The sequence below is a fragment of the Balearica regulorum genome, chromosome 5 (genome assembly GCF_011004875.1).
Source record: "Balearica regulorum gibbericeps isolate bBalReg1 chromosome 5, bBalReg1.pri, whole genome shotgun sequence".
Taxonomy (NCBI): Eukaryota; Metazoa; Chordata; class Aves; order Gruiformes; family Gruidae; genus Balearica; species Balearica regulorum.
Genome location: NC_046188.1, coordinates 12743748 through 12768755, shown reverse-complemented (window position 1 = coordinate 12768755; position 25008 = coordinate 12743748). Strand labels below are relative to the sequence as shown.

At 39.7% G+C, this 25008-nt stretch overlaps 1 protein-coding gene across 2 annotated transcripts in view; it reads left to right on the top strand.

Annotated features, from left to right (window-relative positions):
- The window catches only part of DYNC1H1 (dynein cytoplasmic 1 heavy chain 1), a 44929-nt gene that overhangs the window by 3905 nt on the left and 16016 nt on the right, over window positions 1–25008 (top strand). For both annotated transcript variants that reach the window (XM_075753537.1, XM_075753538.1), the window contains exons 4-49: window positions 200–455; window positions 1343–1529; window positions 1702–1973; window positions 2083–2310; window positions 2805–3881; window positions 4168–4347; window positions 4942–5091; window positions 5960–6106; window positions 6252–6392; window positions 6535–6711; window positions 6828–6938; window positions 7021–7140; window positions 7373–7612; window positions 8145–8300; window positions 8667–8780; window positions 9399–9509; window positions 9588–9797; window positions 10201–10347; window positions 10561–10727; window positions 11402–11575; window positions 12302–12467; window positions 12546–12734; window positions 12818–13012; window positions 13729–14011; window positions 14281–14381; window positions 15843–16002; window positions 16292–16535; window positions 16717–16900; window positions 17383–17595; window positions 17777–18015; window positions 18126–18282; window positions 18695–18922; window positions 19166–19396; window positions 19525–19665; window positions 19932–20165; window positions 20741–20947; window positions 21047–21168; window positions 21529–21694; window positions 21893–22056; window positions 22345–22474; window positions 23243–23376; window positions 23641–23755; window positions 23897–24058; window positions 24134–24348; window positions 24435–24639; window positions 24781–24954. In XM_075753537.1, the coding sequence (XP_075609652.1) occupies window positions 200–455; window positions 1343–1529; window positions 1702–1973; window positions 2083–2310; window positions 2805–3881; window positions 4168–4347; window positions 4942–5091; window positions 5960–6106; window positions 6252–6392; window positions 6535–6711; window positions 6828–6938; window positions 7021–7140; window positions 7373–7612; window positions 8145–8300; window positions 8667–8780; window positions 9399–9509; window positions 9588–9797; window positions 10201–10347; window positions 10561–10727; window positions 11402–11575; window positions 12302–12467; window positions 12546–12734; window positions 12818–13012; window positions 13729–14011; window positions 14281–14381; window positions 15843–16002; window positions 16292–16535; window positions 16717–16900; window positions 17383–17595; window positions 17777–18015; window positions 18126–18282; window positions 18695–18922; window positions 19166–19396; window positions 19525–19665; window positions 19932–20165; window positions 20741–20947; window positions 21047–21168; window positions 21529–21694; window positions 21893–22056; window positions 22345–22474; window positions 23243–23376; window positions 23641–23755; window positions 23897–24058; window positions 24134–24348; window positions 24435–24639; window positions 24781–24954 (9124 nt within the window). The remainder of the gene's footprint in view (window positions 1–199; window positions 456–1342; window positions 1530–1701; window positions 1974–2082; window positions 2311–2804; window positions 3882–4167; window positions 4348–4941; window positions 5092–5959; window positions 6107–6251; window positions 6393–6534; window positions 6712–6827; window positions 6939–7020; window positions 7141–7372; window positions 7613–8144; window positions 8301–8666; window positions 8781–9398; window positions 9510–9587; window positions 9798–10200; window positions 10348–10560; window positions 10728–11401; window positions 11576–12301; window positions 12468–12545; window positions 12735–12817; window positions 13013–13728; window positions 14012–14280; window positions 14382–15842; window positions 16003–16291; window positions 16536–16716; window positions 16901–17382; window positions 17596–17776; window positions 18016–18125; window positions 18283–18694; window positions 18923–19165; window positions 19397–19524; window positions 19666–19931; window positions 20166–20740; window positions 20948–21046; window positions 21169–21528; window positions 21695–21892; window positions 22057–22344; window positions 22475–23242; window positions 23377–23640; window positions 23756–23896; window positions 24059–24133; window positions 24349–24434; window positions 24640–24780; window positions 24955–25008) is intronic.

Here is a 25008-nt window from a genome sequence, read left to right as displayed (position 1 = left end):
TTCTCTGCTAATGAATTAAAGTAGGCGTTTAATGAAAAAAATAGCAGTGACTGTTCAAGACAAGTCATGTGAAATTGTGTAAGCACACAGTTGCAAATGATGCTGTTGCTGACTGTTGGGAAGTAGTTCATGTGGCTTTAGCATGTTGTGAATGGTTTTTGTTTTGGCTTCTTATATGGAAACATCTGTGCTTTTTCAGGGATGGAGATAAGATGGCTCCTTCAGTTGAGAAAAAGATTGCAGAACTTGAAATGGGCCTCTTGCATCTGCAGCAGAATATTGAAATTCCAGAGATTAGCCTGCCTATTCATGCAACCATTACTAATGTTGCCAAGCAGTGTTACGAACGTGGAGAAAAACCAAAGGTTACAGATTTTGGTGAGAAGGCTGAGGATCCGTTATTCCTCAATCAGCTACAGTCTGGAGTCAACCGCTGGATTAGAGAGATACAAAAGGTAAAAAAAAAAAAAACCAAACCTGTGTATCTTCTTCACAGTTTAACTGGTAAAATACTGTGTCGTGCAGGATACTCTGAAGATCTGAGACCAGTTTTCTGAGTCACCAGAGACGCTAGTCTAAATTAGACTAATTCTAGACTAGGCTAAGCCTAGTTTAAATTTAGAGTCCAGTATAAATTGTTCTGCAAGAAGCTGAGAGCATGACTATTTTATCTCTGTCATAATAGATTCAAGTAACTGGCTGTAACCTTGTGAATTTTGTAACTATTTTTCAAATCTTGACAGCAGATTGAGAGAAACAAGTCTTGTTTGTTTGTTTTGTTGTTTCCCGAGGTGTATCCACAACCATTTCAGAACAGTTATTCCAGGCCTGTCTTGTAATCTCTTGTACTACTGCCTGTTACTTTTCAAAACAGCTCTGCTGTTCTTCTGCTGTCACTCAGAAATAGCATCTCAGATACTCTTCTGGCTTTTTTCCCTCCATGGGCACAGTAAACACCTATTGCTCATGGAAGAATGGTGCCTTTTCTTACTGCAGAGCATAAAATGTTTGTTTTCTTGCCTGGTTCATCTGTCATTAACCAGAATACAGGCATTGATCAGGAAAGTGGACAGGTGATCTTCTTAGGCTGTGCTGAAGATACTACATGAAGGTCCTAAACCTGACCTTTAGGACCCCTGGAATTAAACTGTGACTCCTGTTGTCCTGCAGTTCTTACACTTCTCACAGAATGAGTGCCAAAACTGTCTGAGGTTGGATTATTAAAACCTAGTAGATGTTATGTGTTTCAATTATACTTAGTAATAGAGCAAGTTTCTACAGTTGAAGCATGTAAGTTATATGCTTTTCTCACTCCCTTCTCTTTCTCTCTATTACTTTTAAGGTGACCAAATTAGATCGAGATCCTGCATCAGGCACTGCATTACAGGAGATAAGCTTCTGGTTAAATTTGGAACGGGCTCTGTATCGCATTCAGGAAAAACGCGAAAGTCCAGAAGTTCTTCTGACTCTGGATATTCTAAAACATGGCAAACGTTTTCATGCAACTGTCAGCTTCGATACAGACACAGGTAAATTGTCCATTCAGTAAAATTTTTAACAAATGTCTTACGGAACTGAAGCTTATGAAACTTGAACATTGTGGTACAAAGAACAATGCTGTTTAGAGTAACCTTGGTCTAGTTAAAGCTACTGATTTGCTTAATAAAAAGTTATATTAAAAATCTTTTCTATTACATTTAGGTCTAAAACAGGCTCTGGAAACCGTGAATGACTATAATCCACTGATGAAAGACTTTCCACTGAATGACTTGCTGTCTGCTACTGAGCTGGACAAAATAAGGCAGGCCCTTGTTGCAATATTTACCCATTTGAGAAAAATCAGAAACACAAAATACCCAATTCAAAGGGCATTGCGTTTAGTGGAGGCTATTTCAAGAGATCTGAGCTCTCAGCTACTTAAAGTGTTGGGAACCAGAAAACTGATGCATGTTGCCTATGAAGAATTTGAAAAGGTATGTACATGGTTTCATGGTGCTGGCAGCTGTATTTTTGCATTGACTAGTGACTTTCAGGAAGCGTTTCATTTGAGAGCTAAAGTTCCTGTTCTAAAACTCTCTTCAGGTAATGGTTGCGTGCTTTGAAGTTTTCCAAACCTGGGATGATGAGTATGAGAAGCTACAAGTTCTGCTGAGAGATATTGTGAAAAGAAAAAGGGAAGAGAACCTGAAGATGGTGTGGCGTATCAATCCTGCTCATAGGAAACTCCAAGGTCGTCTTGACCAAATGAGGAAATTTAGGCGTCAGCACGAGCAGCTGAGGGCAGTTATTGTGAGAGTCTTGCGACCTCAGGTAATATTCTGAGCCGTTAACGGATAGAAAATCTGTGTGGCTTCTTCAAGAGTGTTCACTGTTGCTTTAAAAAGATACCAGCGCAAACTAATGTAACATTCAGTTTTGCTATCTGCTTCCAAAAACAGTCTAGTTTTGAATCCTTGCTAATAGGCTTAGCTTTAATTCTCATGTACTTCCATCTACTACGTGGGCATGCTCATGTTAATAGACACAGCAAGTCCAGACTTAACATAGAGGAGATTAGTAAGTATGTAAATACTTGAGCTTGGCTGAACCACAGGGGAAAATGAGATTCTACTGCACACTAGTGGAGTGTAAAGTAACTGTGTTGCACCATTCCTAGTGGAACTTAAATCTGAAACGTGACTGAAAGTTTGTTAAGGATTTAGTACTTTGTAGGTTTTTTGCAACGCTTGATAGAACAGACTCTGTTTAGCTATTTGTAGGTGAATTTTGAAGCTTCCAACTACTAAACTGTGATTCTATTGCAGGTAACTGCGGTTGCCCAGCAAAATCAAGGAGAGGTACCTGAACCACAGGATATGAAGGTAGCAGAAGTCCTTTTTGATGCTGCAGATGCTAATGCGATTGAAGAAGTCAATCTTGCTTATGAGAATGTTAAGGAAGTAGATGGGTTAGATGTTTCCAAAGAAGGTACAGAAGCATGGGAAGCAGCAATGAAACGATATGATGAAAGAATTGACAGAGTTGAAACAAGAATAACTGCCCGTTTGAGAGACCAGCTTGGTACAGCAAAGAATGCCAATGAAATGTTCAGAATCTTCTCTCGTTTTAATGCCTTGTTTGTCAGACCTCACATTCGCGGTGCCATTCGTGAATATCAAACACAATTGATCCAGCGCGTAAAAGATGATATTGAGTCTCTTCATGACAAATTTAAAGTACAATACCCACAGAGTCAAGCTTGTAAAATGAGTCATGTTCGTGACTTGCCTCCTGTGTCTGGGTCTATAATTTGGGCAAAACAGATTGACAGACAGCTCACGGCTTACATGAAGCGTGTTGAGGATGTCCTTGGCAAAGGTTGGGAGAACCATGTAGAAGGTCAGAAGCTAAAGCAGGATGGAGATAGCTTTCGCATGAAGCTCAACACTCAGGAGATCTTTGATGACTGGGCAAGAAAAGTTCAGCAGCGGAATCTTGGTGTGTCTGGTCGTATTTTCACCATTGAAAGCACTCGTGTTAGAGGTCGAACCGGAAATGTCCTGAAACTGAAAGTCAACTTCCTCCCAGAAATAATTACACTTTCAAAGGAAGTCCGAAACCTGAAGTGGCTTGGGTTCCGTGTTCCACTAGCAATTGTCAACAAAGCTCACCAAGCAAACCAGCTCTATCCATTTGCTATTTCTCTCATTGAAAGTGTCCGTACATATGAAAGAACATGTGAGAAAGTAGAAGAGCGTAATACTATCTCACTTCTGGTTGCTGGCTTGAAGAAAGAGGTGCAGGCTTTGATTGCAGAAGGAATTGCACTCGTGTGGGAATCATACAAACTTGATCCATATGTACAGCGCTTAGCTGAGACTGTCTTCAGCTTCCAGGAAAAGGTTTGGTTTATCTTTCATATTCTGCAAAATTTTTACATTTATACTTCAGTAATGTGTGGTTAACCAAAAGTGGAATTGGATAGCCAATGACCTGTTCTGTAGCTCTTTGGTTAAGCAGCTGATTGAGTTGGCACAAGTTGGCCAGCTGAATGGATCTTTTAGTACTACTAAAACTGATGGATTTGCTGCATCCAAATACAGAAGTGACTAACCAGTACTGCATAGTTATTGTTGTCTCTATCTAACCTGTCAGACTAAACATCCCATTTTTCCTAAACCATTATAGGTGGATGATCTGCTCATTATTGAAGAGAAAATAGACCTGGAAGTGAGATCGTTGGAAACATGCATGTACGATCACAAGACTTTCTCCGAAATCTTGAACAGGGTTCAGAAAGCTGTGGATGACTTAAATCTTCACTCATATTCAAATTTGCCAATCTGGGTCAATAAGTTGGATATGGAGGTAGGTTTGAGATCAAGGACTAGTATATATTTAGAGGAAACATTTTGATCAGGTGCAAAATGTTTTTTGATTATGCTCTTCATAGTCACTCAGGGAAAATTCTGTCTTCCCATTCTCTGAAAATTTCAGTGCATTTTCAGTATGCAGAAGATGCAAGATCTGGTTGTTTTTAGCTGTTGACTTTTGGGATCAATGAATTCAAGGGGAGTTTTGTCCTTTGAAGAAAAAAAGTTTGATACAGCTTGACTGCCTAGATAGTGCTGGGGAGCAGGGTGGTGAAAATTTGCTGTGCTAGTAGCAAAGACTCATTGCCTTCATACCGTTTGGTTCTGCCTGTTGAGTTAAGTTTCAGGTTATTGGACACTAGGCCAACTTCAAAGCAATTAAAATTGTTTAATTCCATGGGGACAAAAGTTTTGAGTTGATATTCAGGGAAAATTTACCAGAACTCTTAAACTTCTTTAATGACTTAATAAAGGAGCACTTGGTTCTTTGAGACACCACAGTGTGCCTGGTGTCAGAATATATTGACAGTGAGGATATTTTTGCAGTGAACATACAGCTTTTTTCTCCAGTGTGGCTTATTTTCTTTAGATCGAAAGAATCCTGGGTGTTCGTTTGCAAGCTGGACTGAGGGCCTGGACCCAAGTTCTTCTTGGTCAAGCAGATGACAAAGCAGAAGTTGACATGGATACAGATGCTCCTCAAGTGAGCCATAAGCCTGGTGGCGAACCCAAGATCAAAGTAAGTTTTGTTGTGGACTTTTTTTCTTGGGTTTTGGGGGTTTTTTCCTTATTGTCAATTACTTAATGCAAGAACTGTATCTGAGGCTTATATGGGTGTCATGGTTTAACCCCAACCAGCTAAGCCCCACACAGCCACTTGCTCACTCTGCGCCCCCGTGGGATGGGGGAGAGAATCAGAAAAGTAAAAGTGAAAAAACTCATGAGTTAAGGTAAAGACAGGTTAATAAGTAAAGCAAAAGCCACACACGCAAGCAAGCAAAGCAAAACCAGGAATTCATTCCCCACTTCCCATTGGCTGGCAGATGTTCAGCCATCTCCAGGAAAGCAGGGCTGCGTCACATGTAACAGTTACTTTGGAAGACAAACGCCATTGCTCCAAACGTCCCTCTCTTCCTCCTTCTTCCCCCAGCTTTATATGCTGAGCATGACACCATATGGTATGGAATATCCCTTTGGTCTTTGGGGTCAGCTGTCCCAGCTTGTCCCCTCCCAACTCCTTGTGCACCCCAGCCTACTTGTGGTGGGGTGGGGTGAGGAGCAGAAAAGGCCTTGGCTCTGTGTAAGCGCTGCTCAGCAGTAACTAAAACATCCCTCTGTTACCAACATTGTTTCTAGCTCAGATCCAAACCGCAGCCCCATACCAGCTACTGTAAAGAAAATGAACTCTGTCCCAGCCAAAACCAGCACAATGGGAGCAATGGGTGCAATATTTCTTTTGCACTTGGTTTTGGAGGAATACATACCTCCTCCCATTTTAAGTGCAAGTTGATTTTTCAAAAGTGTGTGCTACTTCTTGAAGTCCAAAATTCTTGTCTACTTGTAGTAGTATCTGCCAGTAAAACTGAATGTGTTTACTGTTTCTGCAGAACATTGTACATGAACTAAGAATAACCAACCAGGTGATATACTTGAATCCACCAATTGAGGAGTGTAGATACAAACTTTATCAAGAAATGTTTTCTTGGAAGATGGTAATCCTGTCACTACCAAGAATTCAAAGTCAGAGATATCAGGTAAGTGTAATGAAGCTGTATCAAAGACTGAGCAGCTATTTTCACTTTGCAGTTAATTGTGCTCAATACCTTAGCATGTTGCTCAGGACTGAAGCTGAGTGCCGTAGAAATTCATGTATATCACGTGTATAACTGTGGTTCTTAGGTTGGAGTGCATTATGAGCTGTCTGAGGAAGAGAAATTCTATCGTAATGCATTGACAAGGATGCCTGATGGTCCTGCGGCTCTGGAGGAGTCGTACTCTGCCGTCATGGGAATTGTGACTGAAGTGGAGCAGTATGTGAAGGTAGGAGCCTGACACCACGTAATGCTATAGCTGAAATGAACGTGGACTTTTCTCTCTGTTTTTCTGGGGCTTGGGGAGACACACATGTTTTGGAATATACTGAAGAAGTTCTGAACATTGTTTGTGAAATACCTCAAATTAGGTTTGGCTGCAATACCAGTGTCTGTGGGATATGCAGGCCGAAAACATATACAACCGTCTTGGAGAAGACCTAAATAAGTGGCAGGCCCTTCTAGTTCAGATAAGAAAGGCAAGAGGAACATTTGACAATGCAGAAACCAGAAAGGAATTTGGACCTGTTGTCATAGACTATGGCAAGGTAAGAAGTTGTAATAATTGTTTGTAATAAATAAATGCATTAAATTTGAGAATGGGTGTATAACAGAAAATAGCAACACCAACAAATTACTATTATGTAACTTTATCCAATTACAGGTACAATCAAAGGTGAACTTGAAGTATGACTCCTGGCACAAGGAAGTGCTCAGCAAATTTGGCCAAATGCTTGGTCAGAATATGACAGAGTTTCATTCACAAATTTCTAAGGTAAGACAAGTCCAAATTCCAGTTTTTCACTTTCAGTTCAACTGTTCTAGACTTCTAAAACACTGATTTGTGCCCCAAACAGTCCCGTCAGGAACTGGAGCAGCATTCGGTGGACACTGCCAGCACATCAGATGCAGTGACGTTCATCACATACGTGCAATCCTTGAAACGTAAAATCAAGCAGTTTGAAAAGCAAGTTGAGGTATGTTGTCTTGCTTAGGATTCTCACTTTTGGAAATGTCAGACTCAGCTCTTGAGATGCAGCTTTATGATATTCAGGTTCTCTTGAGAACAGACTTAAACTTCATATCCTGAGGAATCCTATGAACTCTAGTTCATGTAGTGAGCACTTGTTAAAATATGTTGAGTATTTGGCCTTGCAACTTAAGTTAGTTTTGTCTTTTTAACTTAGAATCACTGTCTCTCTTATATAGCTTTATCGCAATGGTCAGCGCTTGCTTGAGAAACAAAGATTCCAGTTTCCATCCTCTTGGCTGTACATTGACAACATTGAAGGAGAATGGGGAGCCTTTAATGACATCATGCGTAGAAAGGATTCTGCCATTCAACAACAAGTAGCAAATTTGCAGATGAAGATAGTTCAAGAGGATCGTGCAGTGGAGAGCCGAACAACTGACTTGCTAACAGACTGGGAGAAAACAAAGCCCGTAACAGTAAGTAGTGATGATTAATACTCCTTCAGCAAATTAGGTAGATTCTCTGCATTCAGTGAGAAGTAGGCAGTTTATTTTTATGCTTTTTTGGAGTTTTTCATTTTAGATTATAGTAAAAGTCTTTTTGAGGGTTCTATAATAACTTGCTGATGTGTTGATGGAGGAGGGCAGAGGGAAATTTACCTTTAAAACATAGGCCTCTGTTAAGTGCAAAAAGCAAGATGACTTCAGCAACTAACAAAGCTTTGGCTGCAATAGGGGATATGTCAAAGGCATGCATGTAGGAGGATTCAGAAGCAAGCTGTTTTGTTGTTTGGGGGTTTTTTTCCTAAAATTATATTTATTAAAGCCAAAAACTGCATGTAAAAGTGGGATGAGACTTATTCTGGATTAGTATGTATCCTTATTGTCAGCAAACTGGAAATGGAAAAATAATGAGACATGCCAACATTTAGTATTTGGTCCTTGCTTTTAACTTGGCTTCAACTTGATTGTAGGATTTTTAGATTAATGTATCGCGTGCAAATTTTAGGGAAACCTGCGTCCAGAAGAGGCTCTTCAAGCTCTTACCATTTACGAAGGAAAATTTGGTAGGCTGAAGGATGATCGTGAGAAGTGTGCGAAGGCCAAGGAAGCTCTGGAACTAACAGATACAGGACTACTCAGTGGCAGTGAAGAGCGCGTCCAGGTACAACCTGCTCATGCAACTTCTTGTCAGATTCAGATAAAAATGTTTCAGTTCCATCTCTCTCTCAAGAGAGAGAGAGAGTGACCTGTAGCCTGCAATGTACTAGTGTCAAGATACAATCTCCACACTTGTTCAGTTCTAGCCTTAAGAAATTGATCTCTTCCTTGACTGTCTTATTCTTGAGAAGCTATTATGTGACCTGAGATGCAAAAATCTAACCTGGGTCACTTGCTGTTGCAGTTCTGTTGAATTGGCAAGCTATCTGAAGGTTTTTGACATGTTGAAAGTATTCTGTTTAACTCCCCCATGCTAATGACTGGAAAAATCAGGAAAAACTGCTGATGATTGATAAATTCTTTACTACAGGTAGCTCTTGAAGAGTTGCAGGATCTCAAAGGCGTCTGGTCTGAACTCTCTAAGGTCTGGGAACAGATTGATCAAATGAAAGAACAACCCTGGGTTTCAGTACAGCCTCGCAAGGTACTTCACTTCTGTATACATAAACAATGTAACTACCGCAAGTATATGCAAATTAGGAGTTAGACCTCTTGATATAGATGTGCTCAATTGTCACATTCCAGATTGTTTGGATACTTTTTTCAGTAGCTTGTGAGCATGTTTCTTCTCATGCTAAGCTAAAAAAACAAACTTGCAGGGTTTGTCATAACTTAAGTAATTTTGCTGGAGATTTATGCAATCGTGGTAGTTTTGAAATTGAGATTGGTCTGCATCTACAGAGAAGTAACTGCTTTTTTTTAAATAGGCTGTTATACCTCTTAGGGAAACTCCTTTATATGGTGGGATGAACAGCATCAGTTTTAGTTCAATGCTTAGGAGGCAGAGAGTGGTAGGAACATTAACCCGTACACCACCTGTGACTACTATGTCATAATTCTTAATCAGACCAATAAAATTACTTTCCCAGCTATAGAGTAACCACATCTTATGCAAATGAGTATAACACTAAAAGAGCTGTACTGTCAATAATATCTCATTAGCAAGAGGTTTCTATAAGAATGTATAGACAACTTTAAACTTGTACAACTACATGCACAGCACTTGCAGAGAAAGATTTCATTGATTTTATATTACTGACAGCTTCGACAAAACTTAGATGGTCTGTTGAACCAACTGAAAAACTTCCCTGCCCGCTTGCGACAGTATGCCTCCTATGAGTATGTCCAGAGACTTCTGAAGGGCTACATGAAGGTAAGTTACAGTCATTTCTAAAATATATGTATTTTATATATAGTTCAATGATGTAACTTGTTTTCTTGTCTTCTATAGATAAACATGTTGGTTATTGAACTGAAATCCGAGGCACTTAAAGATCGTCACTGGAAACAGCTGATGAAAAGGCTTCACGTTAACTGGGTAGTCTCAGAATTGACCCTGGGTCAGATCTGGGATGTCGATTTACAGAGAAATGAAGCAATTGTCAAAGATGTTCTGCTTGTGGCTCAGGGAGAGATGGCTTTGGAAGAGTTCTTGAAACAGGCTAGTATCAGCTCTTGTATATATGAACGTAATAGCACATCAAAGGCTTGCTGTTGGGTGACTGGCACTTCTGTAGTAAACTTGTCAATCTAAGCTGTTGATACAAGTGCTGAGACTCCATGGAACACTGTTTTGGGGAACAGCTAAAAGCTATGTAAGCCTCCTTGCAAATAACTTGAAATATTTGGGAAAAGCAGTCCTTGATAATGACTGCAAAGACACCACCTTATTGAAGTTTTACCTAACTGCATCATATTCTCAGTATTTTTAACAAAAGCTTGAGCATAAACCCAAAATCCTTGGGTAAGAAAAGTAAAATCTGATTACTGTAATACATTTCTACTTTGTAACTATGTTGGAGCAGAAATGATTGATGTCATATCTTAAACATTTTTTCCTTCAGATAAGAGAAGTGTGGAACACTTATGAACTGGATTTGGTCAATTACCAGAACAAATGTCGTTTGATCCGTGGATGGGATGACCTTTTCAACAAAGTAAAAGAGCACATTAACAGTGTGTCCGCTATGAAGCTATCGCCATACTACAAGGTAAAATGGAGAACAAAGCTAAAGAATCTTCATTGAATTCTGCCTTTCCCTTTTGTTTAGTTTATATATTTGTCAGCAGGGACTATATTCACTATTTAAGTTGACAGACAATTGCACATGCATACTCTCAAATAACTGTTTCCACTAATAATTGTTACCAGTCAAACTCCTGATACTATTAAAATGAATATTAATGCAGCATTTAAACTTTAGGTATTTGAGGAAGATGCGCTTAGCTGGGAAGATAAGCTGAACCGTATCATGGCACTCTTTGATGTCTGGATAGATGTCCAAAGGCGATGGGTCTACCTGGAGGGTATCTTTACTGGTAGTGCAGACATCAAGCACTTGCTGCCTGTAGAGACCCAACGGTTCCAGAGGTAACTTTTTAATTGCTTTGTTCTTCTCTTGCCTCCCTTGGGGCACCATGTGGACAGGCTTGCAACTTCGTGACTTCAGTGTAGCACACTAAGTTGAAATACTAACTGTATTCTTACCTGGTCCAGCTGGATTACAGCCCTGCTGTAGACCTAAGTTCATCAAACAAACAAATGTGGCAAGAGGTGCCTGTAGACAACTATGACAGAAAAAGGTTTATTATAAAATGGATTGATGTATGATTTTTAGAAGATGATTGAGATTCAGGTGGGTTTTCTTGCTAGTTCCAGTCGGCTACCTAAAGGATTTTTCTGACCTGCAACAAGCAGACTGATTTCTGTCGCCGCAGCCTTTAGTCTCATCTCTCAAACATAGTTTTCTTCCTCTGCTTTAAGTTGCTCTAGTCGTCCTTATTCATTCCACATGCTTCCGGTCAGATCAAAGAATCAGTTTTATGCATCTCTTCAGGAACTAAAGAAAACTAGACCTTCAGCAGTGGAATTGATAGATTGAACGCTGCAGAGAAGTTAGATTTTGTTGTTGTGGACTTGAGGTAGATGAAAAGCTTGTGTTCCCTAAGGCAGCCGCAACAATTAGAGAGGCAGTGGTCATTTGGTGTTCTGCAGGCTCATGGTTACTGACTTTGCACTAATGTACTGTGTTATTTTACTTGCAGCATCAGCACTGAATTTTTGGCACTCATGAAAAAGGTGTCCAAATCTCCACTTGTGATGGATGTTCTTAACATTCAAGGTGTGCAGAGGTCGTTAGAGAGACTGGCAGACTTGCTTGGGAAGATACAGAAGGCACTGGGAGAATACTTAGAAAGGGAGAGGTCCTCTTTCCCTCGGTAAGAAGTTGACTTTATTGACTCTTGAAGTAAAGTAATTTGATGTTTCTGTGCAGGAATTGGTGTACTGTTCTGTAAAGCTTCTACCAGTTTTTATGTATTGGATATATATAAGGTGTTATGACCCTTTAAATCTGTTGTCTAAATACAGAATTCAGTTATAAGTACTTCTTAGGAAGCGGGACTAAAACTGCCCTTACTTGCTTATCTGTGGCTGGTTGTAGGATTCACGTATTGCTAAAGGAGGAACCGTTGCAGCTGATTTTTGTGAACTGACAGGTTCTATTTTGAACTGCTTAGTTGTGGCATTTGGTTGAAGGACAATGTCTAAACTGTCACAATCCAGTATTTAAGTCATTGGTTCTGACTTACCTGTAGTCCTCACCTAGTTTGTCACTTAGCATAAGAGAGCAAGGCTGAGGCAGTTACTGAGAGGTAGTTCTCCCTGCCTAATTCCAAGCTCTACTGTGGGTATTGCAGGGATGGATAGGTAAAGAATGCTATCCACAGAATGGAGCATGTATACACTTTTATATGGTACAGACCACATGAACTAAGAATTTTAGAACTGAAGTATAACTTCTAGCAAATTTATGGTTCGTGCACTCTTGCAGTGTTGGGGAAATGATTGTCGTTACTCCCATGTAGTGGCCATCTATGAATCATAAATAAATTAAAAGTCATAGTTGGAGTTCTGATATAGGTCTAATTTTATGTAATTATTAGGTTTTATTTTGTTGGTGATGAAGACTTGCTTGAAATCATTGGAAACAGCAAAAATGTTGCTAAGCTGCAGAAGCACTTCAAGAAGATGTTTGCTGGCGTTTCTAGCATCATTCTCAATGAAGATAATTCTGTGGTTCTTGGGATATCATCACGTGAGGGAGAGGAGGTATAGCTGCAGTGTTTCTTCTTAAATAAAATCCTGAAAATAAGTGAACATGGGCTGACTTAAACCTAATTCTTGCAGGTGCTGTTCAAAACACCTGTCTCCATCACAGAACATCCCAAGATCAATGAGTGGCTTACTCTTGTTGAGAAAGAAATGAGAGTGACCCTTGCTAAATTGCTTGCAGAATCTGTTACTGAAGTAGAAATCTTTGGAAAAGCAACTTCAATTGATCCAGCAGTCTACATCTCTTGGATTGACAAATACCAGGTATCAGTAGGGAACACTTAAGCACACTGCAGCTTGGTTTCTTCAGTGGGGAAAACTATCTGATGAGGATTTTTGTTACACAGGCTCAGCTTGTTGTCCTGTCAGCCCAGATTGCGTGGTCTGAGAATGTTGAGTCAGCCCTCAATGGTATGGGTGGAGTTGGAGACAACAGTCCTCTCCAGTCTGTACTAGCTAATGTTGAGGTCACACTCAACGTCCTGGCAGACTCTGTGCTGATGGAGCAGCCGCCTCTTCGCAGAAGGAAGCTGGAGCACTTGGTAAGTAAAAACCTCCTTTCCTCTTCTGAGTTTGCAGGTGAGGATCTTCTTTTAAAAGGTTAATGAAAAGATTGATTAGCCTAAGAGTTATTTTTCCTCTAGGAAAAGGTTTCATACAATTTAAACAACTGTATCAAGCCCTGATCCTGTAGGTGGTGGTAGTTTTTCACTCTGGTCAGCTTAGTGCATGATAGCATATTATAGACTATCTCACTGAACTGATCTTCCAACTAGCTCTTCCAAATGTGGAAGTTACTGATTTCTTCATTCAAAAATAAAATATCTCATGAAGCTGCTTATTATTGTAATTATTATATGGTGGTTTTTTGTAGATAAGGACTGAGGGAGGGGGAACTTAAAATCATCCTGGGTTATTTCTGTAGATTTTGAGAGGAAAATATGTGGTCTGTTTTAGAAGTACTTGTCTTCATAGTTTCTGGCAAGTAAAATACTAGTTCAGTAGTGTAATGGATTAACAGACTAACTGGACCGGAGTGCTTTGCTGAAAGTTCTTAACAAGAGCAGTCAACATTGTTAGTTTTGTCTTTGTAGCAACAGATTTCATAGCAGAGACTGTTGGTAGGTTGTAATTTCTAAGTGGTGGCAATTTACTAAGTGGTGGCAATTTACTAAGCTAATCTGAAAAGCTGTGGATTCCTGGCTTTACTAGCAATGGCTTGTATTGCTGTGATCTAAGGCATTACTTCATTCTCCAGATCACCGAGTTGGTGCACCAGAGAGATGTTACAAGATCACTGATCAAAAGCAAGATTGACAACTCCAAATCCTTTGAGTGGCTCAGCCAAATGCGGTTCTACTTTGACCCAAAGCAGACAGATGTGTTGCAGCAGCTCTCCATTCAGATGGCAAATGCCAAATTCAACTATGGTTTTGAGTACCTTGGTGTTCAGGATAAGCTAGTACAGACTCCTCTTACTGACCGCTGTTACCTGACAATGACACAAGCCCTGGAGGCAAGACTTGGAGGATCACCATTTGGTAAGTTTGTACTGAAGTACAATAAAAACTTGAGACAAGTATATAAACTGTTAACCTCTCTAATATATAGCTGTAATGTAAACATGCAGAACACTTATAACTTAGTATAACTAAGAACCAAACAATCTTTTGGGGGAAGTTGTAACAGTTTTAGTTTTCACTGTACCCTCTTCTGACCATCAGAATCAGCATGCTGGCAGATTACATGAGTAGGAAGTGATAACTCAGATGACAAACACTAAAATATGTCTGTCCCACTTCAAAAATAGGTCCTGCTGGTACTGGTAAAACGGAATCTGTTAAGGCTCTTGGACATCAGCTTGGCCGCTTTGTGTTGGTTTTCAACTGTGATGAAACATTTGACTTCCAGGTAAGCTGTTTGATTAAAAAAAAATGTAGTTTTTGCTAACAAGCAATATGAATCTCTTCAGAACTCTACAACAGCTGGCAGTGTTTATTTTCGAGATGATTATCTAAGTCTTAACTGAGCCGATATCTGTGGGTCACATAGATGCTCTGTAACAAAAGATGCATAAAGCAAAAGTGGGGCAGAACATTGCTGGGGGAGGGGTTCTGGTTTTTTAGAACAAGTAGTTCTATAGCAGCAAATGGAGGGAAAGAAAGAGGAAGTATGGAGTGGGGGGCTTTAGGGAGGTAACTTAAACCGGTTAGTTTGCACTGCTAGTACTGGTTTAATGGAAAACAGATGAGAGTATGAGACTGCCAAAATAGCTGTACTATTACCACATTATCCTTTGCGATATAACTGTGGAGTTTGCCTCAGCATGTGAAAGATTCTTCAAAACTAAAAAAATTTTACCCAGATATTTCAAAACTAATGGTGTCTTCAAACTGAAAACCAGATGAAATGCCTCTGTAAAGTGTAACGCAGCAAATGTCTCAAAATAAAAACCTTAGTCAGGTATATATATAAAAAACAATATAAAAACATGGATAAGGAATCATGATGCTTCATGGACTCTGCCAGGTTGCCCATCTGTTGTGGTTTTTTGGTTTTTTTTTCTGTACAGCTGTATTTTGATCAGACCAGGGGTCCATTTAGTCAGCATTTGGCCTGTAGCAGTGTCTGTAAGAAAATACCTTGGGAGTAGATAAGATCACAGATAGTGCGTGAAGGTGCCCCCAGTCCCCTTCCTGTCTCTGACAGTTGTGAGGATCAGGAGGTCCCAAGCTGAAATGCTCCATTTCATGTGCATTTCCATGCACTCTATTCATGCTCCAGTGAACCTTTCTCCAGGTACTCATTTCTCCCCTTAAATCCACATGCACATTTGCTTCTATAGTATTCTCTACCAAAGAGTTCAATTGCATTACTGTGCACTTTATGAAGGAGCACTTTCTTTTGTCTTTTTTAACAATTTCTTAGTTGTTGTAGTGGAAAAGACAGTGAACAGTTGATTCCTATTTGTCCTAAACCAGTGGCTTTTAGACCTCCATGTTGTTCTTTAGGTCATACTTTGGCCATCCAGTTTGCTCTTCTGAAATGTTTTGTATCTTCTGTGCAATAAAAACTAGAACTGCACCTGGTATTAATGGTATCAGCAAACAAAACATTATGCAGTGGACTTATCTTGACTGTTTTGTGAATGCACTGCAGGACAGTATGTAACAATAGGAAGCAGTGAACATCTGAAAGTCAGTTAGAACCCGTGTACAACTCTTAGAGTACTACAAAGATGGCAACCTACATACAAATACAGCTCCTTTCTGCCTTGGATTTGTTGTATGAAGTGCTCTTTTCTGTTCTCTTTGCCTATGCAGAGGCAAGAATGATCATGCAACTTCAGTGAATTTTCCCCTCTGCTTGCAGGCAATGGGACGCATCTTTGTGGGACTTTGCCAAGTAGGCGCCTGGGGCTGCTTTGATGAGTTCAACAGACTGGAGGAGCGTATGCTCTCTGCTGTTTCGCAGCAAGTGCAGTGTATCCAGGAAGCCTTGCGAGAGCATTCCAACCCCAACTATGACAAGAGTACGTAATTGTTCATTCTTAATAGTGTTGTACAGCATCTCTAGCATCCTTTGTGCTGTTTTGTGTTTTGTTGCTCAGCTACATTTCTCCCAAAAAATCCAAGGATGAAGCCACTTTCTGTCAAAACTTAAAAACTTGAAGTGACTTTCAGCTGGTAGAAATTTGTATTTGAGTTGCAGTACCAGAGGACCTGCTGTCCACTGCTGTAGGAAACTAAGATAGAATAAAGTATGACTTCTGTTCTCAAGGTGATTGATCTCAAGTGTAACTAAATGTACTCTCTTTTCAGCTGCAACACCTATTACTTGTGAGCTGCTGAACAAACAAGTCAAAGTGAGCCCTGACATGGCTATCTTCATCACCATGAATCCTGGCTATGCAGGCAGATCAAATCTGCCTGACAACTTGAAGAAGTTGTTCCGTAGCTTGGCAATGACAAAACCTGACCGTCAGCTGATTGCCCAGGTCATGTTGTACTCTCAAGGTTTCCGTACAGCTGAAGTGCTTGCCAATAAGATAGTACCATTCTTCAAGTGAGTAACAAGTTTGGCTCCAGTCAGTAAAAATAGAGCTTATTGTTCAAAGTTATAATGTTCTTTGCCACTCACTAAGCACGTTGTTCAGCAATCATTTCAAGTAAACAATGACATTTACTGAGTGTTTAGTTGGTCCCTGTTGAGAATCAAATTGTATTTTGTCACTTCTGCTTCTTAGGCTTTGTGATGAACAGCTGTCCTCCCAAAGTCATTATGATTTTGGCTTGAGAGCACTGAAGAGTGTGCTGGTTAGTGCAGGTAATGTGAAGAGGGAGAGGATTCAGAAGATAAAGCGGGAGAAAGAAGAGCGTGGTGAAGTTGTTGATGAGGGAGAAATCGCTGAGAATTTACCAGAACAAGAGGTAATGTGTGTGGGAACTCTTTACTTCTGCGATAAAGTACAGGATACACTCTAAACAAAGTAAATAACCCTGCAGTGTTTACCATTTAGTGTCAAGCCATGCAAGCGAAGTAGTATTAGTTACAAAAGGTGGTAATTTGATAGCTTAGTAGCTCCAAGTTAAACATGTCTTAGGAGTCCCTGAATCATAGTGAAAGACAGGTTCTTGTGAGGCGGTACATTTGTAACTGCTGAGGAACTGAGCAGCAATAAGCATTAATACCAAAAGTGAAGAGGCATAAGAAACTACAGTTGCATAAACTGAAAATCCATAGGAATTCCTTGTGTAGTTTCAAAGTTGAGACCCCATCAATGGTTGTTTTCACCAAGACCACCCTGGTCTGGTGCTTTATCAATAAAATACTCAGTGAAGTATTCCTTGTCGAACACATTCGGTAAAGCAAACAACAAAAAATCTTAACTGAAACATGACTCTCTCTGCAGATCCTGATCCAAAGTGTATGTGAAACTATGGTACCAAAACTGGTTGCAGAAGACATTCCGTTGCTGTTCAGTCTCCTTTCTGATGTATTCCCTGGAGTACAGTATCATCGCGGGGAGATGACAGCCTTGCGAGAGGAGCTTAAGAAAGTGTGTCGGGAAATGTACCTTACCTATGGTGATGGAGAAGAAGTTGGTGGCATGTGGGTTGAAAAGGTAAAATATAAAACTGAAAATGTGGAATTGAAGTTAATTTATGTATAAGCCTAAACTTCCTTTTTTATTAGAAAAGGTGGAAAGCTTTTTCCTTTTTCTTGTCTTCAGTGAGCAATACAGAGAAGCTAAGATTGACTGCTGAAGTGAAGACTTAATTGGTACATCATTTCTTCTGTTACAGGTTCTTCAGCTGTACCAGATTACACAGATAAATCATGGATTGATGATGGTCGGTCCCTCCGGAAGTGGAAAGAGCATGGCTTGGAGAGTACTTCTGAAAGCCCTTGAACGGCTGGAGGGTGTGGAAGGTGTTGCTCATATTATAGATCCAAAAGCAATCAGCAAAGATCACCTCTATGGTACTTTGGATCCAAACACCAGAGAATGGACAGATGGCTTGTTTACACATGTCCTGAGAAAGTGAGTCGTTAATAGCACAAATGAAAAATGGCCAGTACATTTGTGCCACGAATATTCTGGCCTTACTGAGTCTTTGTTCTCTACTGCAATATATATTTCCATTAATGCAGAATCATAGACAATGTGAGAGGTGAACTACAAAAACGTCAGTGGATTATCTTTGATGGTGATGTAGACCCTGAATGGGTTGAGAATTTGAACTCTGTTTTGGATGACAACAAACTACTGACTCTGCCAAATGGAGAACGTCTCAGCCTTCCACCAAATGTAATGTTACTCTTTTTATATGATGTGCTGACTGCAAACTTGTTGCTTTTACCTTAATCCGTACTAGCACTGTCCCTCTTTCTCGTCACAAGCAGAGTAATACTGATCTCAGGTTGTGGTCTGCTGGAGTTAGAGCTTTAGTGGAAGCAATTATTTCACATTATACCTACTCTGACCTTATAAGACAAACTTTGTGGATTATATGAAAGTCTAGGATAACGGTCCATAATGATGAACTTACCTTAGGATAGTTTAATGCTGCTGCTGATTATTCAGAGGCAAAATACAAATTAACTTGTTTTAAAAGGTCTCTGTTTGGGGAGGGGGAGTCTAGGGGGGAGTTTTTTGTTTTGCTTTGCTTTTGTTTGTTTGTTTTTACTTCAAAGTCTTGTTTTAAATTCCTACTCTTTAGGTACGTATCATGTTTGAGGTGCAGGATCTGAAATACGCCACTTTGGCTACTGTGTCAAGGTGTGGCATGGTCTGGTTCAGCGAGGATGTTCTCAGTACAGACATGATATTCAATAACTTCCTGGCCAGACTAAGAAGCATTCCTCTGGATGAAGGTGAGGAGGAAGCTCAGCGAAGGCGAAAGGGCAAAGAAGATGAAGGAGAAGAAGCAGCATCTCCAATGTTGCAGGTATAACTTAGATTACATTATGGGATAAGGTAGTAAGAACACTTGTATCACAAGTAGAGTCTGTGCTTCTAATTTATGACAGCCTATCACAGAAAAGCTGACTTGCTCTTCAAATACTTTTTTCATTTTTGTTAAAGAATATTAAAATATGAAGCATTTCAAACCTTAAACAAAATTATTTCTTGCTGCCTGCTAATCAAATGAGAAGCAAGGGTTTTGAGCAGTGTTTGTCTCTCCCAACAGATTCAGAGAGATGCTGCAACAATAATGCAGCCGTATTTCACATCTAACGGCCTGGTAACTAAAGCACTGGAACATGCTTTCAAGTTGGAACACATTATGGATCTCACCCGCTTGCGCTGTCTTGGTTCTCTGTTCTCCATGTTGCATCAAGCTTGCCGCAACGTAGCCCAGTACAATGCCAATCATCCAGACTTTCCAATGCAGATAGATCAACTAGAGCGTTACATCCAAGTAAGTACGATATGCTGTATGACTGCTGTGTTTGGCTTGTCAGTATAGTAACTAGATTTGATTTTGTTATTCATTAAATTCTGTTCCATTACTCTAAAACCAATAGCTGCTTTTTCTGCTGCTTGCAGAGGTACCTGGTCTATGCAATACTCTGGTCTCTTTCTGGAGACAGTCGTTTGAAAATGAGAGCAGAGCTGGGAGAATACATTAGGAGAATCACCACTGTGCCACTGCCAACTGCACCTAGCATACCTATAATTGACTATGAGGTAAACCTTTCTTTGGCTAGAAGTGTTGCTCTTTTGTATTCTTAGAAGGTTGCTTTAGATTTTGGAGATGAAACTGGAAAATAAACCACTAGACTATCTTAAATTCTACAGTTTCACAGTTCAGTGAACAAGCTGCCTGTTTAAATAAAAACATCAAATTTGATGCCACAAACTATTCTGTGGTTTAAAAAAAAATATTGTCTTGTAACTAAGGTTGAAGCTATATTCCTGTTCTAAATTGTCTGATCACTTTTTTGTTTTCCTAGGTGTCTATTACAGGTGAATGGGTGCCATGGCAATCCAAGGTTCCTCAAATTGAAGTTGAAACACACAAAGTTGCAGCTCCTGATGTTGTAGTACCAACCCTAGATACAGTTCGCCATGAAGCATTGCTGTATACTTGGCTTGCAGAACACAAACCTCTAGTACTGTGTGGCCCACCAGGTTCTGGAAAGACCATGACCCTGTTCAGTGCTCTCAGAGCTCTGCCTGACATGGAGGTATACAAGAGTGTGTGTGTATATACACTTATGTGAATTACAGAGTAGTAACAAGTCTCTAATCTTGTTAAAGATTAAAGCAGTCTTGATTTAGGATGGAAATTATTTGCTAGCCAGAATTCAGTAATGCCTCTACCTCAGTCGTGTGCATACATAGGAAAAAAAAGAAAGGTTATGTTGAGCAAAATCTAAATTTATATCACAAGAACCTTAACCTAAAAGCTACTTTCTCCTTTACTGCTTTAATAATACAGGAACATTCCTCCATTTACCACAGGTTTTTGAATACTAATATTCTAGAATAGGTCTCATCCTTCAGTGTATTTAAGTGGAGTAACAGTTATTTGAAGCTGTGATGTTCTGAGTACAAGGTTGGGCAGGAGGCGTTGCTGCATGGTAAATGAAGAACCTGCAATAGGAAGCAAACAGTATACAGGCAGTAATCTCAAATATATAGATGGTATATGTACTTCCACTGTGGAAAGCCAAACATACCTGTTTTCAGAACTCTCGATACACTCTCTTTCAAACCTTAGTGTATTTTAACTATTTCTTTTCATTGTTCTCTTTTTAAGGTGGTTGGACTCAACTTCTCTAGTGCTACTACTCCAGAACTGCTCTTGAAAACTTTTGATCACTACTGCGAGTACAGGCGTACACCTAATGGAGTGGTGCTGGCTCCTGTGCAGTTAGGAAAGTGGCTGGTGCTGTTCTGTGATGAAATTAACTTGCCAGATATGGATAAATATGGCACACAGAGAGTCATATCCTTCATTAGACAGGTTTGGTTTTCTTTGTAATCAGCTGTATCATAACAGTTATTTTGGGGGAAATACAGTGTTCCACTGACTTTATTTTTCTTTTTTTTTTTTTCCCCCCAGATGGTGGAACATGGAGGATTCTATCGTACATCAGATCAGACATGGGTGAAACTGGAGAGAATTCAGTTTGTTGGTGCATGTAATCCACCTACTGATCCTGGAAGAAAACCTCTCTCACATAGGTAATGTATTTAATAAACTCTATATAGCAACAGAATAGGGGTCAAAATCAAAGCATTGACTATGTAATCTGTTCTTAATACACTTGTTTAATACCAGCTGTGCTGAAGTTGTGTTAGTTGCTGTTGAACTACCTACCAGTTGGTTCTTATTCTTACAGCCAGTTAGTGGGCTTGTTGTTATGCTTCTTGAATAACGTGGCTAAAATGCTTTTTGGTCCAAGTCACTAAGGAGCAATCAAACCAACTGAGTTACTGCTGATAATTGTGAATCAAGCTGTTGTTTAATTTTGGCAAAAGATAATGAAAGTAATGCAGATTATAATTTGACCTTCTGGACTATGTAATGTGCTAATCTTTCAGATTCTTACGACATGTTCCTGTGGTGTATGTGGACTATCCTGGACCAGCTTCGCTTACTCAGATATATGGAACATTCAATCGTGCAATGCTAAGGCTGATCCCATCGCTTCGCACGTATGCAGAACCTCTCACTGCTGCTATGGTAGAATTCTACACAATGTCTCAGGTAATTTGTTGAATACAATAACTAGAAGTCTTCCTTTTCTGCTGAATCACTTGATACGCATTGTTTGCCTTTCATATAACTAATTACTTGAGTTTTGGTGAAAGCCACTGAACGACACTAGCAAAGTAATATTGTGCAACACAAGACCTGTAAAAATGCAGCACAACTTTGGGATGAAGTAATTAATTATATTTTTAGGAGAGATTCACTCAAGATACACAGCCACACTACATCTATTCACCTCGTGAAATGACTCGATGGGTGAGAGGTATATTCGAAGCATTAAGACCACTAGAAGCCTTACCAGTGGAAGGCCTTATCAGGATTTGGGCCCATGAAGCCCTACGTCTCTTCCAAGACAGGTAAAATAAAGATGAGATTGGGGTGGGGTGGACAACCAAAAAAAATAAGGATGCAAAATTAATTTTCCCCACTCCTTGCCAACTTTATGAGAAGACCAAACTGAAGTGTGCATCGTGTTAAATAGCTGGAATATAAATGAGAATATTTCTCTTCGCTTTAACTTGACGCTATTGGGAGTTGTATCTATGCAAAGCAGAAACATATTTTAGTGGTAGCACTGCCCTGTGATGTGACTATATCCTCCCATTAGAGAGGGTTTGTAGTCACTGACTTTTTTCTTTATCCAGACTTGTAGAAGATGAGGAGAGACGCTGGACTGATGAGAACATTGATATGGTTGCTCTGAAGCACTTCCCCAATATTGACAAAGAAAAAGCTATGAGCAGACCTATCTTATACAGCAACTGGCTGTCAAAGGTAAAAATAAATTAAATAGTTTGGGAGCAACTGAGCGATGCTGCTCTTACAACTATATTAACATGATAGTTGATGCCCATCATTTTGTTAAACTGATCTCTAAGAAGGTCTTATTATGATTATCTGAAGTGCATTCTACCACAAAGTTAATAGCTATCATGCCACGGATACTATTTTAAGATCCACAGTAGATGGAGGCAATATTAAGTAATATTTCTCAAGAACAGGATAACACTCCCAGAAAGTTGCTGAGTTATTGCTTATGGAATCCCTTGGATAAGGCAGTGACCCTTGAACAATGCTAATATTGTAAATTTTATGGTGGAGTGTTTCTTGCAGTCTGAAGTGATCCAGCTGGGCAATCTGTAGAAATCCCACTAGGTCAAGGCAAAAGTCCATCTAGCCTGCTACCCATCTCTGTGACCAATAGCAAATGCCTAGGAAAGGCTGTTTAAAACAAATTTGGGAAGTGAAGGAGGGAGTAGGTCTGTCAAGCTGCTTCCCAGTCTCTTTGGTGACTGGCAGCACAGGCTCAGCCTAGATAGTTTCAGTAGATAATGGTGTTTAAACCTTATGCTTCTGTCCGTGGCACTCTTAAGCTGTGGACGTGTTCCTGGGCAAGTTAAATGAGTAGAGCATTCTTAAGCTGTTGTATGGGATTGCTGTATTAATTATTCTAATAGTTCTGCTTTCATCTACTCATAAATTGATCCCTAAGCAAAATTCCCTTAATCTTAAATTCCATACTGTATTGGCTGATTCTTTTAGGATTATATTCCAGTGGATCAAGAAGAATTAAGAGACTATGTGAAAGCTAGGCTTAAAGTCTTTTATGAAGAAGAACTTGATGTACCACTTGTTCTGTTCAATGAAGTCTTGGATCATGTGTTAAGAATTGACCGGTAAGTGGAGACTAAAGTTCCTGCTCATATAAATAGTATCTAGAAATGTGTTCTAAAATAGAGTAGCTGGAGTACAGACTAAGAAAGAATGGAGCATGATCCCGTTGTTGCCCATAAATTATCTACTTCTGGCCTCCAGGTAGCAGGATTCTAGCTGGAAAGATGTGTCAGTTTTGGTCCTAACTTGAAGTTAGATACTGAAGGAAAAGCTTCAGTAAGTTGGTAACACTTGATGAAAACATCCTTGCTTATGTGCTTTTACAGAATCTTCCGTCAGCCACAGGGTCACCTGCTGCTTATTGGAGTCAGTGGAGCAGGGAAAACAACTCTCTCAAGATTTGTTGCCTGGATGAATGGTTTGAGCGTCTACCAAATTAAGGTTGGCATGCTAGTTTCGCTTAACAAAAACTGTTAGTGAAAACTCACACTTCTTAAATACTGACCACTAAAAAAAATGCCCTTACAAGATAAACCAAATTGTTAATAACCAATGTTAATAATCAATGTTAAATCTTACTAGGTTCACAGAAAATATACAGGTGAAGATTTTGATGAAGACCTTAGGACAGTATTGAGACGTTCTGGCTGTAAAAATGAAAAAATAGCTTTTATAATGGATGAGTCAAATGTATTGGATTCTGGATTCCTGGAGAGAATGAACACTCTCCTTGCCAATGGAGAGGTAAGACAATTTTAAGTAAATACTTTAAGTACCTTTCTACAACTCTTAAGCTACAACAAAAATCTTTTTAATTAGGTTCCTGGTCTGTTTGAAGGAGATGAATATGCCACCCTCATGACTCAGTGTAAAGAAGGAGCACAGAAAGAAGGTTTAATGTTAGATTCACATGAAGAACTCTACAAATGGTTCACCAGCCAAGTTATTCGCAATCTCCATGTTGTGTTCACTATGAACCCATCTTCTGAGGGCCTGAAGGACAGGGCAGCTACCTCTCCTGCGCTCTTCAACAGGTACTTGCTGTATATTCCAATATGCATTATGAATACTGTTGAAACAGAACTTTTTGGGAAGTCTTCACAAATGCTTTGTATTTTAGGTGTGTCCTGAACTGGTTCGGAGACTGGTCTACTGAGGCACTGTACCAAGTTGGCAAAGAGTTCACAAGCAAAATGGATCTTGAGAAACCAAATTACGTTGTGCCCGATTACATGCCAGTTGTGTATGATAAGCTACCACAACCACCAACGCACAGGGAAGCTATTGTTAACAGTTGTGTGTTTGTTCATCAGACTCTCCATCAGGTATGTTTTTATTACATTGCTTAACTTGTGTTGATCTCTAGGCCGCAGCATCATGCACTGGTTCCCTAAAAAGTATGGTGTCTGACATTTTTGCATAGGTTTAAAACCCATGTGTAATCTGCAATTCTTTCCTCCCTAAAGGCTAATGCTCGTCTGGCAAAACGGGGAGGCAGAACCATGGCAATCACACCACGCCACTATTTAGACTTCATCAACCATTATGCAAACTTGTTCAATGAGAAACGAAGTGAATTGGAGGAACAGCAAATGCATTTGAACGTTGGCCTTAGAAAAATCAAGGAAACAGTTGATCAGGTATGTATCTTAAAAAAACCTGCCCTTTATAAGACTGGAGTGATTAAATAAATC